The following is a 17218-nucleotide window of genomic DNA, read 5'->3' as shown; positions in this document are numbered from 1 at the left end:
AGCCCCTCACAGACACAGCCCCTCTGGGAGTCTGCATTTGGGATTTCGGATCAGGGAGGGAGGATCCAGAGGAAACTGCTCCAGGAGAGGGTTAGGCATGGCGGGGAAGGAACCGCCAAAATGTGACCCTCCCCCACTTGAGTGAGAGTTTCTCACTAGATTCTAGTCACTGTCCTGATGTCGTCATTCATTCAAGGAGGAGGGAAAGCAAGACGCAATACGGAAAAAAAAAATTTCCCTTCCTCACGCTACAACAGCAACCACCCAGAACCTTAAGCAAGGGAAAGTTCCACTCGATGGAAATTCATGTCCTCTCTGAAGGGAGTGGTCTTTGCCTGTTTTCCTTATCCCAAGCTGGGTGTGACTCAGTCCCCAAGAAAGATCCCACCCCCACCCACAGGGGAGACTTCAGAGCCATAGATACTGGCCCATAATCCTCTAATTGTGGGGTGTGGGTGGGTCCCCAGTGGATCCTGTCTACACCCACCATCTGATCCTGACATCACATTTAAGGATGGAGAATAAGGCACAGCAAGGGACAGCTGAGAAGTGTTTCTCTGCGCTCTGAGCACGTCAAATAGGAGTTCAGATAGAGAAGGAGGGCTCTGTCTTCAACCATCTTTCTCCTGCATCTTGTGTAGACATTATTAATATATTAATACATATAACGTTTACACATTAATATATATAATTAATTTGTCGGTCACTTACATAGCTATAAAACTTTTGGGGCTACATTTTCACGCCTCCATATGTGTATTTATGTACACACTTATCAAATCTCTTTTCTAAATCTGCTCACAATGTTATAATAGGAAAGGCACAGAGGCGGGACGTGTACATCTCAGTCTCTTAGGAGCGTCCCCCCGAGGGGCGGAGAGTTCATCCTCCTCATCTCCAAGCACGTCCTGAAAATGGTGCAGCCCTTTGCCTTCCAGATGACCGGTGGGCATGGAAGATGAAAGGTGGGTGTGTGTGCTGGCCGGTAGGCTTCCTTGGCACGGGGAAAATGGATGTTACCAACCCAAGAGTCACAAGGCCCGAGGTTCTTTGGCCCCCACCCACCCCCTCCGCAGGAAAGCGGGGGGCGGGGGGCAGCATCTGCTGTCTGGGACAACCTTCGAGAAAGGAAGGTGGGACTCACCTCCGCGGCGAGTCCGGGTTCCCTCTGTGGCCTCTCCTGATTACGCGCAAACAAAGGCCGGCATCCCTCGCCTTTCCGAGCGCGGTCCCGGGGCCTTCAGCGCACAGAAGGAAGAGGTGCCCGGGGTGGGGGTCGGGGGGGGGGGCTCCGCATCCAAGGAAGGTCACCCAGGACGACGCGGCGGGCGCAGACGGGCGCTCTTCCCCAGGGTGCGGGGAGCGGCTCGCAGTCAGCGCTTGGCTCCTCCTCGCTCCGCAGTGGCTGCGCTCGCTGTCATCGCCGCCGGTGCGGTGCCTCCGAGGTATTTTCTTCTTTTCCAGCTCCCAGCTGTCAGAGTCTTCCTTAAGACAGTTAATTATGCAGCTTTTGTGTGCAGGGTGGATGAGTGGGGGCAGGGTTGATCAAAAAAGCACAGCCCCCTGCCAGCATCCCGTCCTCTCTATTGGCTGCAAGAGAACCATTTCCAAGAGCCTCACCAGCGGCAGAAGCGGAAATGATTTCCTGATGGCGCATCACCGATTTAAAAAACAAAACAAGGAACAAATAAATAAATGGCGGCCATGGCCTCATTCCTTAGGTACCGAGGGAGGGATGCACCCGTGGCCTCAGGACCCCATTTCGTGGGTCCCTCCGCCGGCCACTCACTGACTGAACCGTGCGCCCAGGGCCGGGCTGGGTGCAGCCAAAGCGCCCCCTGCAGTTGTGCGCTGGGGTGGTTCTACTTTGGAAGACTTGGGAAAGATGCTGTAGGGCAGAGGCACGCGGGGTTGAGAGTGCCCACTCTGAAATCAGACCGTAAGTGGGTTTGAATCTGGCCCCACCGCTCACTAGCTGGGAGGCCTGCAGGGGTAAGTGATCTTACCTGCTGGGCTTCAGCCTCCTCGTGTGTGAAGTGGAAACTGTATGCTGCTGTCATGTCAGCATTTACGGAAGTAAAGCCGGGAGCATGCTTAGCTCAGTGCCAGGGAATGAGAAAGGCTCCATACCTGTTTCTTGTGATTGCTGGTTTTATTTTTAGACGTGTAGAGGGATGAATGGTAACTGCCCCAAAGATAGGTCCATGTCCTAATCCCTGCAACTTGTGACTGATCTTATTTGGAAAAAGAGTCTGTGCAGATGGAATCGAGTTAAGGATCTGGAGATGAGATCATTCTTGATTTAAGGTGAGCCCTGAATCCAATGGCATATCAGCAGGGAAGCCATGTGATAACAGAGGCAGAGACCAGGGTGCTGCATTTGTTTAACCCCAGGAACACCAAGGACTGCCAGTGACCTCCAGAAGCCAGGAGAAAGGCATGAAGTGAATTCTCTTTTATTTTATTTTATTTTTTTAATTGGTGTTTGCTTGTTTGTTTTTAAGATTTATTTATTTATTTATACAAACACTGGGTACAGTCAGAAGCGCAGGAGGGTGAGAGAATTCACCAGAGCCAGAGCAGGGAGCAGAACAGGCAGAAGGACCAAGGTACACTGCTGAGGGGAGCAGCGGGAGACAGGAGAGGTCTGCGCGCCATGTGGGACCCTCGCCCGGCGGCCAGGGATTGAACCGGTGCTGCAGAGGCTGCAGGCAGCTTCGCAACCCAGCGCTCAACCGCTGCGCCACGGGGGAGGCCCGTGAATTCTCTTTTAAAGCCCAAATGGAGCCAACCTTGCCAGTACTTTTATTTCAGGCTTCTGGTGTTCAAAAGCACGAGAGAAAAACTTTCTAATGTTTTGAGCCACCGAGGCTGAGGTGTTTTACTGCAATAGTGACAGGAAACTAACATATGACCCCAAGTAAGAATGAATTCCTGGGCCTCCCCGGTGGCCCAGCAGGTTGAGTGCTGCGCTGTGAAGCTGTCCACAGCCTCTGCAGTACGGGTTCGATTCCCAGCCAGCCAGGGAGAAACCCTCATGGCGCGGAAGACCTCTCCTGCCTCGCTCTCTGCTCCCCTGAGCAGTGTCTTCGGTCCATCTGACTGTTCTGTTTCCTGCTCTTTCTGGTGAATTCACTCACCCTCCCGTGCCTCTGACCTGTACCCCAGTTCTTGTATAAATAAATAAATCTTTTTAAAAAAAAAGAATGGGGACTCGCTGGTGGCTCAGTGGGTTGAGCGCCGTGCTGTGAAGCTCTCCGCAGCCACCTGTATGGCGTGGCAAACCTCTCCTGTCAAACCCGCTGCAGTGTATTTCATCAGTCTACCTGTTCTGCTCCCCGCCCTGTCTCTGGTGAATCCTCTCAGCCCCCATACCACTGGCCTGTACCCCAGCTCTTGTATAAAAATAAATAAATCTTTTTTTAAAAAAAGAATGGATTCCTGTGTTCTCTTCTGTCCCTCTTAATCATGGTGGTCAGTTCTCACCTGTTCTGTCAGTACATCAAGATTACTTCCACAGGATCTTTGCTTATACTGTTCCCTCTATCAGGAATGCTCTTCCCCAGATAGTCACCATCGTTAGATGTTAGACTTTCCCCAGCACCCCCTACCTTACCTCTTACTCCATTGCCTTCCACCCCATTGCTGCATCTGTTTTTTCTCATATTGATTTTTTTAAATTATGGTAAAATACAATTTTGAACATTTTAATGTAAATGTTACCATTTCAACCATATGAAAGTATAAAGTGCAGTGGCATTAAGAATATTCACATTGTTGTGCAACCATCATCACTCCATCTCCTGAACTTTCTCATCTTTCCAAACCAAAATTTTGTCACCATGTAGCAGTCACTCTCCAAGTTCCCTCCCCAGCTCCTGACAATCACTAATCCACTTTCTGTCCTTGGGGATTTGGTATTTTAGCCATTTCAAATAAATGGACTCACACACTGTGTGACCATTGTGTCTGGCTTCATTCATGGAGCATCGTGTTGATGGAGGATAAGAATAGAAAAACTGGAAAGGAGACCCACAAGGTCAGGAAACTGTCTCACACATGGAGGCGGGGTACAGGGGATTAGCATTAGCCATTAGCCCCATTATAGAAACCAAGACCCTTAGGTATCAATGCCCAGATCTGGAGGTGCAACACCCAGAAACCATCAGACTGCTACAGGGAGTGTCAGGACCACAGACCTGAAGGTGAAGCTATGGAGATCGAGGAACAAACCATCCACCCACAAAGATAGCCCCTCCCTACCAAAAGAAGATGGTAAAGCCTAATGCTGCCCCAATAAAGGGGCAGCAGTCTTTCTGCCCACCTGTGACTATGCAGGTGCTTCCTTTCACCAACTCTCTCCCTCCACAGAGCAGCAGCTCCCTATCTGCCTGCAACCTGCACTATGCTGGGACTTCTCCTCACTGACCTCCCTCAGTGGAGGCAGCTCTCCTCAAGGCTGCCCACCTGCAACCATGCAGACCTCTCTCAGCAAACCTGTCCCTTTTGGGGCAGCTCTTTCTGCCTGCTTGTGTCTATGCAAGTGTACTTTACTCTCCTGTCCCTTTTCTAATAAACCTGCTCTTTCAACTACAGCTATTATCTCTGTCTCTTGGAGATACCAGCCTGAGAAATTCGCCGTGTGCTGCTGAAAGCGGAGCTCTGGCAACACCTTTCCCAGAGTGAACCCAAGGACCCCGCACGCCAAACCCACTGACTCCAAAAACCACATCAATGTGTTCAAGACTCTCCATGTTGTAGCATGTGTCAGTGCATCCTTTTCAGGCTGAGTGGTATTCCAATGTCTGGATGAGCCACTTTGTATTTATTAATTCATCAGTGGATGCATTTGGGCTGTTTCTATTTTTAGGTGACTGTGACTGAATAGTGCTGCAATAAACATAGATGTGCATGAACTTATTTGAGTTCCTGCTTTCAATTCACTTGGGTATATACCTGGGAATGGAGTTGTTGGATCACATAGTAATCATTTTATCTAATGAGAAATATAAGTTTTTCATCGCACTTACTCTATTTGAAATTATTTACTTGTTTCTTCGTTTCTTCTTCCACCTCCTATTAGGATATAAATTTCAAAAGAAGAGGCTGGGTTGGTCTTGTTCATGGTAATGTCCTCCAGGGGCAGGAGCACCTAGTTCAAAGGAGACTTTTAGGAAATGGATGTAGAGTGTGTGGAGGCTGGTTCCCTTCGTGAGTATTCGACAACACTCTACTCATGTGCTTGCCATACTCACCACATCGGGATCTGTGCTCCTCCAAGTCAAAGACAAAAAGACAACCTGCCCCATCTCAGGAGGGCCGGGGCACGCTGAGCTTCCCAATCGGAGGAAGAGGCACTCTGGGGAGAAAAACTTGTGTTAATTAAGCAGGAAATCCAAACCAGCCCCAGTCTATGTACTGAGGTCTGAAAGGTGAATAAGACTTTATTTTCATCGAATTCTCATTCTTAGAAACGTGGGCAAAGAGTCTGGGCTGATGTAGAGACAGCTTGGGAGGAGCAATGGAAAGATTTCCTGGGGCAGAGCGGGGGTGGGCGTGGGGTGGAGGGCGGTGATGCTATGAGTTAGGGCTTGAGCTGTGAGAAGGAGTTGGGTGAAGTAGCAGGAGGGAGTTTTGCACACCGAGGGGCAGTGGCAGAGCAGCCCCTCCCAAATGACAGCACTCGGGGAGCTGTCCGTGGTGCTGAGGCCACTGCCGGGAGCTGTTCACCCAAACGTGGTTCTTGCCTGGTTTATTTTATTTATTTTATTTATTTTTTTTTTATGATTTTTTTTTTATAGAGGCATGTTTTCTTTCTTTCTTTCTTTATTTGTTTGTTTGTTTTGTCCATACATGCACTGGGCACAGTCAGAAGCGCGGGAGGGTGAGAGAACACACCAGAGCCAGAGCGGGGAGCAGAGCAGGCAGAAGGACCGAAGGACACTGCTGAGGGGAGCAGCAGGCAGCAGGAGAGGTCTGCGCGCCATGTGGGACCCTCCTCCGGTGGCCGGGGAGCAACCGGGGGGATCGAACCGGCGCCACAGAGGCTGCGGGCAGCTTCGCAACCCAGCGCTCAACCGCTGCGCCACCGGGGAGGCCCTTGCCTGGTTTATTTTAAATTGTGGTTAAAAATTATTTGTCTGTTGGTCCATCCACCCACCCACCCATCCATCCACCCACAAGATAAAAATTTCCATTCAAGTACTTTTTTTTTAAAGATTTATTTTTATTTATTTATACAAGCACTGGGTACAGTCAGAAGCGCGGGAGGGTGAGAGAATTCACCAGAGCCAGAGCGGGGAGCAGAGCAGGCAGAAGGACCGAAGTACACTGCTGAGGGGAGCAGCGGGCGGCAGGAGAGGTCTGCGCGCCATGCGGGACCCTCCTCCGGTGGCCGGGGAGCAGCCGGGGATCGAACCAGCGTTGCAGAGGCTGCGGGCAGCTTCGTAACCCAGCGCTCAACAGCTGCGCCACCGGGGAGGCCCCATTCAAGTATTTTTTAAGTGTAAAGCTCAGTGTAAGTGTGAAATTCAGGAATTACATTCACAATGTGCAAACATCATCCATATCTAGAACTTGTTCCTCTTCCCAAACTGAAACTCTTTTCCCATTAAGCTCTGGCTCCCCATTATTTCCCCCCACTCTCTCCAAATATAAGCTTCTTGAGACCAGAAATGTTGCATTCTGTCTTTGCTGTATCTCTAATTCCTAGTCCAGTGGCTCTCACCTGTGGGGGATTCTATCTCCCAAGGGACATTTGGTGATGTTTGGAGACATTGTTAGATATTATGACTTGGGAGATGGGGGTGCTCCTGGCATCCAGTGGGTAGAATCCAGAGATGCTGCTCAATACCATGCAATGCACAGGAAAGTCTTCCATAATAGAGAAATAACTGTTCATGGTAATATCCTCCAGGGGCAGGAGCACCTGGTACAAAGGAGACTTTTAGGAAATGGATGTAGTGTGTGTGGAGGCTGGTTCCCTTGGTGGTATTCGAGAACATTCTACTCATGTGCTTGCCTCACTCACCACATCAGGGTCTGTGCTCCTCCAAGTCAAAGACAAAAAGACAACCAGTGGGGGGGGGTTGAGAAACTGCCCTAGAAGAAAAACAAAAACATGGTCAGTAAAATTTGTTGAGACGATGAAACTGCTAAGTCTCATTCTCTCAATTTGCAAAGGAGATTAATACAAGTATCCTCAATTCTCATTGCTCATGGTTTCTGTATTTGTAAATTTGCCTCCTGACTGAAATTTATTTGTAACCCCCAAATCAATACTTCAATACTTATGATTCTTTTGGAGTCATAGAGTCCAGATGTCATAGAGTGGTGAAACACTTGAGCATTGGATGTGTATTTTCTCAGGTAAACTTGAGGAAGGTGACACTCTGCTTCTTATTTGAGACCAGACTGGAGAAAACTGTCCTCTTTAGAGTCCATTTAGTGTCATTTTGAAAAGCTTTTTTTTTGGTGCTTTGTATTGATTTTGCTTTTTAGATTAGTCACCACACCAGGTACAAAAGTGCTGTCCAATGTTTCTAGTCACAAGAGGGCTGTGACGTGCCTTAAAAAATACATGTGTTGATAAACTTCCATCAGTTGTAGATAACAGCCATTACAGGGTTGTCACCAGAGGTGCAGTATTTATGATGTCTTTGAACAACAACACACATAATACAGATTATGTACTGGTCATTTGATGAAAACATTGTGATCTGAGGTTCACAGGAACTTAAGCTTTTATTTCTCCTGGGAACAATGATGCAGTATTTTCTATTTCAGAGCTTGTGGTAATTTTCTAGAGCAGAACAATCACAAATAATGAGAATGGACTGTACAGTCATGTATCATTTAATGATGGAGGTACATTCTAAGAAATTTAACCTTAGGAGATTTTAAGGTTGAACGAGCATCATAGAGTGTCATCATACAAACTCAGTGATACAGCTCTAGATCTATATGTCTATATGTGATAGCCTATTGGGACCACTGTTGTACATGCAATCTGTCTTTGAACAAAACTGGTTGTATGTTGCATGACTATCTACTTCTGATGGCTAGTGTGAGGACTAGGTAAGATTGTGTTTGTAAAGCATTTAGCACAATGTTTGTAGTAAACCACAGGTAAAAAGATACTCTGCAATTCAGAGAAAATATTTAAACAGACCTGCTTTCATACAAAGCATGCAAACCTTCATTCTTCAATTAAAGCTGCAGGGAATTGGAGGGAGACCATGGGTAATTACCTCTCTGGACATCAGCCAGGGCATGGTGGGAGAACTGTATTTGCCAGACCCACCAGATTGTTCCTTGTGGCCACACATGGTCATGAAGACACAAATGGAAGAATGCCATCTACTAAATCACCTATATGACTTCTCTTGGCACTCTGGGCTTTCCATGGTTTCTGTCCAAGTATTAACTAACCTTATGCCTTTTTAGAATGAAAGGGCAAAAGAGCACCCTCCCTATGGTTGGTAAATGTCCTTTTTAAAAATTAATTTTGAAATCACTGTAGATTCACATGGGGTTGTAACAGCAACAAAAACACACACAAAGAGATTCAGATACTGTCTCTGCCTCCCCCCACCATGTTACCACAGGGTAAATTACAAAACTTACAGTATTGTACAAAATTTTATAGAATTATCACTATTGAGCTTGATATATTCAAGATACAGAACATTTCCATCACCGGGTCCCTCATTTTGCCCTTTTATAGACACTTCCACACCTCATTCCCTTTCCCTACACCCTTAACCCCTGAAAATCACACTGCATTGTTCTATGATTTTGTCATTCAATAATTTTATGTAAATGGAATAATACGAGTATGTAATAGCTTGGCATTGGTTCTTTTTTATTCTTTTTTATTTTTTACATCACTGTTCACTTTTAAACAATATTTGCTTCCCCCCACCCCTTGGCATTGGTTCTTTCACTCAGCACAAGTTCTTTCCACTCAGCTCATTGGTTCTTTCCACTTTCCACGAGTCAGATGTATCTGACTTGTCATGAGTATCGAGTCTTTATTCTTCTCTTATTGCTGAGTAATATTCCATGGATCACAGTTTGTATAACTGCTCTCCTGTTTCCAGTTTGAATAAAGCTACTATGAATATCCCTTTACAGGTTTTTGTGTGGATTTAAGTTTTCATTTCTCTGGCATAAATACCCAGGAATACATATGTTGGATCACGTGGTGACTGAATGTGTAGGGTTTTTTTTTTTTTGTTTTTTTAAAATTTTATTTATACAAGCACTGGGTACAGTCAGAAGTGTGGGAGGGTGAGAGAATTCACCAGAGCTAGAGTGGGGAACAGAACAGGCAGATTGACTGAAATACACTGCTGAGGGGAGCAGCAGGCATGGCAGGAGAGGTCTGCGCGCCTGAATGTGTAGTTTTTGAAGAAACTTCCAAACCATTATCTGAAATGGCTGTGCCATTTTACATTTTTTTTTCTGCCAGCAATGAGTGTTCCTGTCTTTCCACATCTTCCCTGGGAAGATGTGGAATGTGCTATCTTATTGTGCTAATGATGTTGAACAACTGTACATCTTATTTGATGAAGTGTCTGTTCATGTCTTTGCCATTTTTTTGGTTCAGATTTAAGTTTTTCTTTCATTTTTTAAAAAAAAGATTTATTTTTATTTATTCATGCATATAAGAACTGGGGTGTAGGCCAGAGGTGTGGGGGTGAGAGGATTCAACAGCGACAGAGTGGGGAGCAGAACAGGCAGATCTACTAAAACACTGCTGAGGGGAGGAGTGGGCGAGACAGGAGAGGTCTGCTGTACCATGTGGGTCAGTTCCCTGGCAGGGGCTCGAACTCAGGCATAGTGGTGATAGCGCTGAGATTTAACCCTTAGGCCAGCAGGGAGGCTCTGGTGATGTTCTTTTTTTATTTTTATTTTTAAAAAGATTTATTTATTTATGCATACAAGAACTGGGGGACAGGCCAGAGATGTTGGGGGTGAGGATTCACCAGAGACAGAGTAAGGAACAGAACAGGCAGACTGACTGAAATACACTGCTGAGGGGAGCCGCAGGCAGGAAGGAGAGGTCTGATGCACTATGTGGGTAGCTCCTTGGCTGGGGATTGAACTCGTGCTGCAGTGGCTGCAGATTGCTTCATAGGTTGTATCTCAACCCCTTGTGCCAACAGGGAGGCCCTGATTATGTTCTTTTGAAGTCAATTTCAAAATGAGATAATAGCATACTTATATGCTTTTAAGAGGTGGTATAGAGTAATGAAAAACAACCTTGAAGACAGGGTGGGCGGCAGATGAACAATCATTTTATTCCAAGTGAGGAACTGCAGGCTCTACATGGGCACTGCTGACACTGGTGCTGAATCACACTCTGCGGTGGGGTTGTCTTGGACACGTGGGGGTGCTGAGCAGCATCCCTGTCACCCACCAAATGCCACCAAATAACAATCACAGATGTCCCCTAACATGGCCCAGTGTCTCCTGGATGCAAATGATTCCAGATGAGAACCACTGAATTAGAGTTACCTAATTAAGGTTTTGAGTGGAGCTTTGGAAGACTCCATCAACAGGCTGGCACGGAGGGGGGTTGCTGAAGGAATAAGCTGGACTTGACCAAGTGGACAGGGCCATCCACCAGTCCGAAGCAGTCAGTGGTGTTCTTACACCCACCGAAATGGGACAAAAAGTCAAATTACCTCCAGGGTGGCCTGGGGAGGGGGACGAGTAGGAAGGGGGAGAGAGCAGAGACTCCAACAGCTGAGCGGTGGTTAAGAGAAAGCTAGGCCCCCGGAAAGGGCGGGGCTCGAGCAGACGCCCCACTTCTGAGGGATTCAAGAAAGGGCGGGGCTCCTTGAGGGGCGGGGCTCCAGCAGACGCCCCACTTCTGAGGGATTCAAGAAAGGGCGGGGCTCCTGTGAGGGCGGGGCTTGCAGCGTAGGGCGAACACAAATTCCAGAGGCAGAGCAGGCCAGGGATGGTGAAACTGCGTGCAAGGGGCGGTGTGCGAGCCAGAGGCCCGGATGCAGACCCGCCGCCGGCGGGAGGGGTACGAAGGAGGGCGTGGCTTGAACGGAGGGTCCCCGCACCTAAGTGGTTAAAGGGAAGGCGGGGCTCCAAGTAGGGGAGGGTCTTGAGTCGGGGCGTGGCTTGAAGTGGACACGCCTCCACAAGGAGGGGGACGTGAGAGCTTCGCGTGGCGGGGCGGGGCCTGGGGCGCGTGGCGGGACGCGAGCGGCACGCGGCCCGGTGACGCCACGCGCCGGAGGCCACGCCCCTTAGCGCCTCGGGTTCGGTCGCGCTTGGTGAGGACGTCAAGATGGCGGCGAGTAATTATTACGGCTTTGCGCAGGGCGCCGGCCCACAGTACAGGTAACGGCCCCGCGCCGTGAGCCCGGCCCTTTCTTCCCCCGCCCGGCGCTCCAAGTCCCCAGCCCCCGCCCCGGGCATGCTGCGTCGCGAGGAGCCGCGAGTTGGCTGTCTTGGTTGGAACCGAGCCCGAAGCTGGCTGGGCGGGCGGCCCCTGCTAAGATGCCCGCGGAACCCGAATGGCCGCGACCCCAAGTGTGTCTGTCAGAGGGAAAGCGGAGGCGTTCTTGACGTGGGGGGGCACGTCGGGCCTTTCGGGGGGATGGACACTGAGCCGTGCTGGGTAGGAAATCTGTATCGGAGGGGGCTTCGAGATCCGACCTCTTGAGAGACGATGGGTAGGTGGGTGTACCTGGTGGGGCAGAAGTAGAGGCGGAGGAGGGAGCGGGAGCTAACCCCTGATGGGGACGAGTAAGGGAAGAAGGAGACCTGGGAGGGAACGCGGGGATAGCGAAAGAGGGAATAAGGAATTGACTGGGAGGAGGCACGAAGGTCCTGAGAGTGTACCTGGATAGGTAGGAGTAAAGGAAAAATATGGGAAGCCAGACTGAGCGCCAATGGGATGCTAAGGAAAGGTAGATACTTGGATGGGTACCTGCCGGCTTGGGACATGTGGGGCTGGAAGTAATAATCGCCAGATGAGGGTATGGGGGGGGGGGTGGGACAACAAGAGAACACAGACTGGGGATGGTACCCGAGGGAGAGTCAGTGACCTAGGGGGAGGGAGAGAATTAAGGCCTGATGGGGAGTGGAGGAGGGTTAGCAGAGACTGGACATGGGGGCGGTACTGAGATGTACTGCAAGGGTGGACATTTGGGCAAGAACCTGGGATCTCAAAATTCAGTGGAGAGGATGTTTGGATATTTAAGATATTTAAGACCTAGGTGTTTGGGACGGAGCCCAGAAAAGAGATTGGAGGGCAGGGGTAGGAAACAACTAGGGGAAGGAGGGCTTCATGAGTGGAAACACAGGGTGTGTTTGTATCCCAAATTTACAAACACTCCCCCACCAGCTGTCACCAAGGCTTGCTCCTTGGAGCCTCTCTGCTATCTCAGTCAGCCTGGCACTAAGACCACAGTCCTAGGCAGGGCTGCAGGACTGGTATCTCTCTGGGAAGGCAGCCTTTCCCCCCATGATTTTCATTTATCACTTTCTATTTCCAAGAACCTGGCACAACCTCTTTGATGAAAGAGGTCTTTCTGGAAGACACTTAGGAGCCAGATGCAAACCACCCCTTAGGCAACTGATACACAAGTAGCTGCAGTAGGGACCTTTGTTGCGGGTTTCATTCATAATTCTGTAAATAGATAATACTAGTGGAAAGTTAATTCGGCTTCTCATTGTAGTTTCTGTGATACTGCTTCATTCTTTCTTCTGGCATCAGGCCAGGGTTTTAGGAGTGCTTTGTGCACTTGGAGTGGTTTGTAGATACAGTGTTTGGTTAGAAATGAATTTTCTATCAGAGAAGAAATGTACAACCTGCTGTGCCTGGAACAGAGCATTGAACTTTTATCTTCCCTGATTTCCATTATCCTCGGTGATATTTTAAATGCCAGAGCTTCATCAAAGAAGTAGGACTCTATTAGTCTCTAGGCTGTCAGGATGCTAATGATCCTCCACCCCTCTGCCTACTTTCGAGCTCTTTTTTTTTTTTTTTTCTTTTTCTCAAGTACGTTCTTCCGTCAGATGTGGAAAATCAATTGGATGTTATACTTTCTGTTAAGATTACCTTCTAGAGGAAAAATTGAGTGTCAACAGTGTTAAAATACAGCATTGCTAAGCTGCAATAGATGTTTTTGTCATTTTTTTAAATTAAGGCACTTATACATATTAATAGCCACAGCCCCCTGATGACTTAGGTGCTACAGCATACACACATTTAATCCCACATGGAAATTAAATTTGATAGTGCTTTTAGTTGACAGTAACTGTGGTTTTCAGTTGTGAGACTGAGAGCAGCTTTAGTTACACAGGTAACTAAAGATGTGGAAATTAGTCTGTGTCTATAGAATTGTCCCTTACAGCATGTGTTATGACTTGAGAAAAGAGTAGATTTAACTAAAACTAAAAATAATGAGAATCAGCAAAATAAATTTGTCTCACAGAATCTTGGGATGAGATCATTTACATGATCTGAATGATTCTAAGTTAAAGAGACAATCTCTTTTGGGGGAAATCACTTTTGCTTGGAAACTTCAGCTGCTTTTATAGTGGCCTTGGTGAATACTTACTAAAAAAAGACATTAGAACGAATTTATGAGAGTTAAAGAATCTCCCTGTTTTTTTTTCCTGGAATATATTCCAGTACAGTAAATTATTTGATTCTATTTAACTGCTGAAGTCCTTCTAGAGATGTTTCCCTATTATTTATTAGCATTTCCTAGTACAAACGAAAAGTAAGCTATAATATCTTTCAGCATCTGTGATGTGCATTAAGTACAACATAAAATATTTACTGGCTATGAGAATATTTTTTTAAAAATTTCAAAGTATTGTTGTTTTCAAAGTTGTGATTTTTTTAAGTTAAATTAAAACGTTTTGGTCATAATCAAAATAAACAAATTTACTTTGCTAAAAAAATACAGCACACTCTGGAATAATGTCATTTTGTTCAGTGTTGTTTCATTAAAACTTTGATGAGAAAAACCAATCCCAGGCCCCTTTGAACAAAACAATGATATTATTGGAGGACCTGCTTTCATGATATATTGTCTTACTGAAAGTGGCAGTTTCCAAGCACCTGACAGTGTTAACTGAGGGCTTTCTCTATTTCTTATACAATGTGCCGTGGAAAAGTTGACTAGGGAACAGATTCTGTAGTGCCAACTTTAAGGTAGCATTTGGACAAGAGTACAGTTGAACCTTGAATGTTGTGGTAGTTGGGGTGCTAACCCACAGTTGAAAATTCCCATATAACCTACACAGCTCAAACACATTTGCAAAATGAAGAAAACAGTTCATTTCTTAGAGGAATTTTGAGTAGGTTTTCTTGGTTTTTAAAATTGTTAGCCAAAGCCTTGGATAGGAATGTTCTTTACATCATCATCCCTAAACAGGGTGGAATCTTAAATGTTTTATAGTTATTGGTTCACTCAAATGTTCACACTTTGAAAGTATAAGAAAAGTTTGTAATTCCTTGTTGATAATGTTGATTTTTACTTAACTATATGTGTACTTATGAGTCTCAAAAGATTTTTATTTGCAAATGATATTTTTAAAGTTAGAGTTAGTGCTGCAAGATTTCAGAGTTAAGGATTCATCCCACATGGAAATTAAATTTGGTAGTGCTTTTAGTTGACTATGACTGTGGTTTTCAGTTGTAAGACTGAGAACAGCTCAGGAAATCCACGAGGTTCTACATGTGTTTAAGTAACATAGGTAAAAAAAAATATGGCAAGCTTAAAGTTGTGATGTTGGAAGTCTGTAATGGAGGGAAGTGACAGACTGGCCATGTCTATTGTTACTATTCTCTTTCCATTTAGCAGTTTTGTCAAAATTCTATTGGTATTACGAAGCTGGCTGCCATTGCTTTTGCATTCGTGTTAAATCTGAATAAGATTGACAGCTATTGTACATAGTGCTGCTATAAACATAGGGGTGCAGGTGCCCTTTTGAATTAATGTTTCTGTGTCCTTTGGGTAAATACCTAGGAGTGGAATTGCTGGATCATATGGAAGCCTCATCTTTAGCAGGTTGAGGAATCTCCACACAGCTTTCCATAGCGGTTGGACCAGTTTGCACTCCCATATATAAAATTAAAAAAAATAATAAATAAAAAAAGATTAACAGCTAGATTTTGGTATAATACTTGATTTCTTGTCAAGAAAAGTTGCATTTTGACAAACTTTGGGCATAAATTTTAACAAGCAGGATTCCTTCATCTGGAAGTTGGAAGTTTTTTCGGAATCCCAGAGAACGCGTTATGGTAGGAAGTAATCATAATTGCTGCTTGCTGTTTCAGGCTTCCAGTCCTCACTCTAACCCTGTGAGGTGGGTATTACAATGCCTGTTTTGCTGATGCAGAAATGAGCCCCGGGTGCAGTAACTGGCATAGGGCCCGTGGGGAGGTAAGTGGTGGGATCCAACTAGAAATTCGGAACCCTGGCTCCTTGGTTGGTGCCTTAACACTGTTGGTGGGGCTTGCCTAAACCTCAGAAGTTGCGTGCATTGGCAGCGCCCCGAGTGCAGCAGCATGGCTGCAAGAATTGCTGGCTGAGACCGGGTCATTACTATTTTTTACAGTGTCACCTGTAGTTTAGGTTCTTTTTTTTTTTTAAAGATTTATATATTTATGCATACAAGATCTGGGGTACAGGCCAAAGGTGTGTGTGGGGGGTGAGAGGATTCACCAGAGACAGAGTGGGGAGCAGAACAGGCAGATTGACCAAAGTACACTGCTGAGGGGAGCAGCGGGCGAGACAGGAGAGGTCTGTGTGCCATGTGGGACCCTCGCCGGAGGCCAGGGATTGAACTGGTGCTGCAGAGGCTGCCGTCAGTTTCGCAGCCCAGCGCTCAACCGCTGCGCCACTGGGGAGGCCCTGTTTTTTTTTTTTTTTTTTTTTTTTTAAAGTCCCTTCTAATGAGTTTAAAACACATGATAGGGTTGCTTTGAAAGAAATCTTTTGAAGGTAATTTTGAGTGGCAGTTTTGGACTGCAATCCAATGACATCAAATGACAGAACCATGCTCTCTTAGCTCCTGGCACGATTAGAATGTATCCCAAGTCATTTTAAACCTTATGAAGTGTGGATTTTGAATTTTCATTTTAGCCATTTTAGAACCAAACGTTAACTCATCAGCGTTGGAACATAGATTCCTAATAGAGTTGTTTTTATTCTTAAATATATTCTGTTTCTGGATTTTTATAGTTTGTCTTTTGTCTGCATCTACCAATGTATATATTTAGAAGCATTAGAACAAATGCATGACGTTAAAAAGCATTTTCAAATAATCCCTTGGAATTTTTTTTTCACATGAATGTCATTGGTGTTCTTTTGCATGCTTACAGAGGTAAGGGGACTATTGTGGAGCTGCATAAATAATTGAGAGTTTGGAAAAATAAGGAAAAATGTAGAAAGAGTGTCTGTAAGCCTTGTATTCATCCTCTCGTATTCTGCAATAATAAATTGAAGGTTCAAGTTCGTGAAGCTTCAGGTCAGGGGTTGCAGAGAGAGGCACTGTAAGGGCCTGGCATGTACATAGATGAATACTCTGTGATGGTAGAGGTCGAACCCAGGATGCGAGTCTTCCCACTTTCCCCAAGGACCCACAGTCCCCTTTTCTGTGCGAAATCCACAAACTTTGAAATGCCAGCCAGCATCAGAGTCACACTGCACAACGGACACCTGCCTCCGCATTAAAACCTCTGCTTTATGCTTTTAAAAGTGTAATCGTGAAAGGATACTAAGATGAATATTCTAGATATTAGTGAAAAGGAATAGTACATACCACAGCCAGGAGGAGGAGCTCTCCACTGTGACTGGTTTTAGTTGATCAAGAAGGTTCTGAGGGTTTTTATTGTGTTAAGAAGTTAATACTTGTTTTTGTCTTCATCGCGACTCTAAATTTGTTCAAAAAATTTATTCATCTAAATTAAGTGATGCTAAGTAATTCACACCTAAATTAGGAAGCTTTGACAAAGCCCAGAGATTTTTTTCTGCTTGTGTGTTTTGTTTTTTGCAAGCCTGTTTCTACATCTGTGACGCCTTAAATCTAAAGTGTGCTACTTACTCATAGAATATTCTTTAGAACCTTGATGGGAAAAAATTTTGGCTCTATCCATGGTCTAATTGGTTAGTAATTGTTCCCTATTCTGTTCCCTTGTACCAGGGTGTCTGCCACCAACTGGGTTCTGAAT

The 17218-nt window shown here is 46.0% G+C and overlaps 1 protein-coding gene across 1 annotated transcript in view; it reads left to right on the top strand.

The window, feature by feature from the left end:
- Nucleotides 1–11311: 11311 nt before the first annotated feature.
- ZFR2 (zinc finger RNA binding protein 2) overlaps nucleotides 11312–17218 on the top strand; it is a gene marked incomplete at both ends in the record, with an annotated part of 44815 nt that continues 38908 nt past the window's right edge. The window contains one exon of the mRNA XM_084248633.1: nucleotides 11312–11364. Within this exon, the coding sequence (XP_084104759.1) occupies nucleotides 11312–11364 (53 nt within the window). The remainder of the gene's footprint in view (nucleotides 11365–17218) is intronic.

Source organism: Talpa europaea (genome assembly GCF_964194135.1).
Source record: "Talpa europaea genome assembly, chromosome: 12".
NCBI lineage: Eukaryota > Metazoa > Chordata > Mammalia > Eulipotyphla > Talpidae > Talpa > Talpa europaea.
This window is presented reverse-complemented; position numbering and strand designations above follow the sequence as displayed.